This window comes from Cyphomyrmex costatus, unplaced genomic scaffold (assembly GCF_001594065.2).
Source record: "Cyphomyrmex costatus isolate MS0001 unplaced genomic scaffold, Ccosl1.0 scaffold11, whole genome shotgun sequence".
Lineage (NCBI taxonomy): Eukaryota > Metazoa > Arthropoda > Insecta > Hymenoptera > Formicidae > Cyphomyrmex > Cyphomyrmex costatus.
The window spans coordinates 386,206-389,105 of NW_017275063.1; the positions used below are offsets into that span (position 1 = coordinate 386,206).

The 2,900-nt window shown below is 29.0% G+C and overlaps 1 protein-coding gene across 1 annotated transcript; it reads right to left on the reverse strand.

The window, feature by feature from the left end:
• Positions 1 to 770: 770 nt before the first annotated feature.
• On the reverse strand, positions 771 to 2,538 carry LOC108776000 (matrix metalloproteinase-2). The gene is made up of 2 exons (XM_018542492.1): positions 2,449 to 2,538; positions 771 to 944 (listed from the first exon to the last, which is right to left on the reverse strand). The coding sequence occupies exons 1-2, from the start codon at positions 2,536 to 2,538 to the stop codon at positions 771 to 773; spliced, it is 264 nt and encodes an 87-aa protein (XP_018397994.1).
• Between the last annotated feature and the right edge of the window lie 362 nt (positions 2,539 to 2,900).

Genomic DNA, 2,900 nt, shown 5'->3' on the forward strand with positions numbered 1-2,900 from the left:
GATATTATTATCGTTCTCCTCGACGAGCCGCGAATAAATCTGTCCGCCAGTTTTCGTCGCCATGAAAAACGCGCGCCGGCCGTGCCTCATCTCGAACACGCATGACTTGCAACTCATCCACGAACGCGTCCTCGTCAATGAAATGACGTCAATGAAATGATACGGATTCTTGAGTAACGATTTTCAAAACCGAAAGTAAACTGCTTTGTTTTCGATTTTTTCGAATTAAAATTGAGATATTATAATAATTTTATAATAGAGATCAAAATTTTGAAAAATGTCATAAATTAATCGTAAAAATATGATTATACGTATAATAATTATTATTACATTATTTAGTAATTACAAAAATTTTTGTATGCTCTTAAAAGCAATAAGAAATCTTTAATACTCAGTATAAAAATAATATAGATACAATAAAGAACTTCCAAATTAATGTTGCAAACGATAAACTGGTTATTCTTTATAACACACAATATTATTAACATTATCCTAATATTATCCAATATATACATTTTTTGCAAAAGCATCAAATCTACGTTTTATATCTATCGTAGGTATAAAAATGTATTTTTTCAAAATGCATTTAATATATATTAATATATTAATATAATATATTTAATTTATTATATTTTAATATATATTTTTAAAAAGATAGTGTTTTTGTTAATTTCATCTTATTTCACATATTTGGTTTATTCCGTAATTTATTGTTGTCGGTAATTCTATTGTATTAAGACTACTCTATCCTATTGATGTAAGGCGAATACTTACCTCCAGGTAAGATTTCGATACGGCCATTGTTGTCCATGGATGGTGAAACGCTTATGCCTTGTCTTGGCAAATCTGGGATCCGGATGATCCGATACTCCGCATCTCCTAGCCTTCATTAACTTCTTTGTTGCCTCATCAATCTCCCCCGTCACGGGAATGCCACCAAATTTCTAAAAATTGAAAGTATACACGATTCATCAGAATTTAGCATAATCATGAAACTGAAATTTTATTTTGACATAAAGTATTTTATGTAAACAAAAAAATATATCACAAATTGAAAATTCCATTTATTTTATATAATCAATATTTTTAAAAATCGAGAAATACTGGGAATAGTAAATATAATTATTTATGCAATACCGATTATTCTTTGCCATAATAAGCTCCTTTTATTTTCTATAAAAAATCATTATAATTTACAATAAATATATAAAATACTTGTATTAAAGATACAAATATTTTCTTTCTTCATATTTGTTCTCTACACATCATTTTTTAATAAAAGTATTGAAAAATATTAAATAATCCACGAATCTATCTCATACTGTTTTAATTATTATCTTCCTTTAAACAATAAAACTTTTAAACGATAAATATTCTCTTTTATCATTTGCGCTTTTCTCGGAAAACATAATCGCTTCCTCTAGTTTAAGTAAATCCTTTTTTATCTTTTTGAACAGAGATAAACGCTTTCGAACATTTCAACCAGAAACGCATTTGGAATCTGACAAACGTGATTATCGATAAAACCATCGAGAGACGTAGTCTACAGATGGAACCCCGAGCTTTAGATCTGAGATTAGAATATGCGAAGCATTCTGATGCGTTTCATCTCACATTTGAGTTTGATCCCTTCGACCAGTAATCTAACCAATCCTATTGCTCTCAGACAATGATTAGGAATGCAGACGTTTGCGAGAGAAAAATAGTAAGAATGCCGCTCTCGCGCGTTCGCTCAATAGAGATTTACATGTGAATCGAGAATAAGGAGGATATATGGCCGCATTTGACGAAATCCCTCGGGACATTTGCTCTATTTTCCTATTTCTTTCGACAGAATTCCTATCAATTCGCGACAGCTTCCGGGGAATCGATGGATAGCGTTTTCATGAATAAAGAAATTTATTACCTCCGTTCTATTGATGTACCTAAAGCCTATATAGTTAAATAATATTTGATAATTATTGTTACTTCAAAATATTATATTACGTAAATTGCAACGAGAATAACAATTTATGTAAGCCAAATTACAGAAATTGATGCGTAATTAAATTCTATTTAAAAATTTGTAGAATAAATTTGTTAAATAAAACACTTCAATTAAAATTCTAAAACTGTAAATTTTATAGAAAATTCTACGCAATTCTTAAAAATAAACTATCTTTTTCTATATCTCTACATAGAAAAAAGTAGTTTATTATAAAAAACTGAAAGATTGCCCGTTTGGAAAAATACTATTGGATTCACGAAAAAATTGGAAACGATTAAAAATAATTGAAAAACCATTCGAATCCAATATTGTCCACTATTCGCGTTCCAACACAGTTTTTTCATTAATTCAATAGTATTTTTTTACATAAGAGTAGAGGTATTAAATTACTACACGGTTTCTCGTTTGTATCTTACAATGAGATGAAATCTTATCTCTCTTTATATCATAATTTTGCTTACCTGAAGATTTTTGATAGCATCCCTGAGTTGGCCTTCCATTCGCAAGTTTCCTGTCTCCAAATCGGTCTCAGGTAAGTAACCGAATCTCATGAGATAATTTTGCTGCAACAGAGAAAAGAAATACAACGATATTAAATAAATAAAACATAATCATTCATAAAATGATAATTAAAATTAGATATAAAAAATGTTCTTCCCCTCAATTTTTTTGTCTTTAACAAAATCTTGCATATGATAAGGTTCACATATTATTAGATACTGCAGTTATCAATTTAATTTTATTAATCGATAAAGAAATTTAAGAAAATCTATGTTTACGATTTGATCGTAATTCAAAGCTTGAAATCTAATATACTCCACATTGAATTTAACACATTGAATTGAACACTATAACGTATTCGCAAATTTACAACTACTCTACGTTCTCGTACGCCAGGCTGTTAATTTATGCA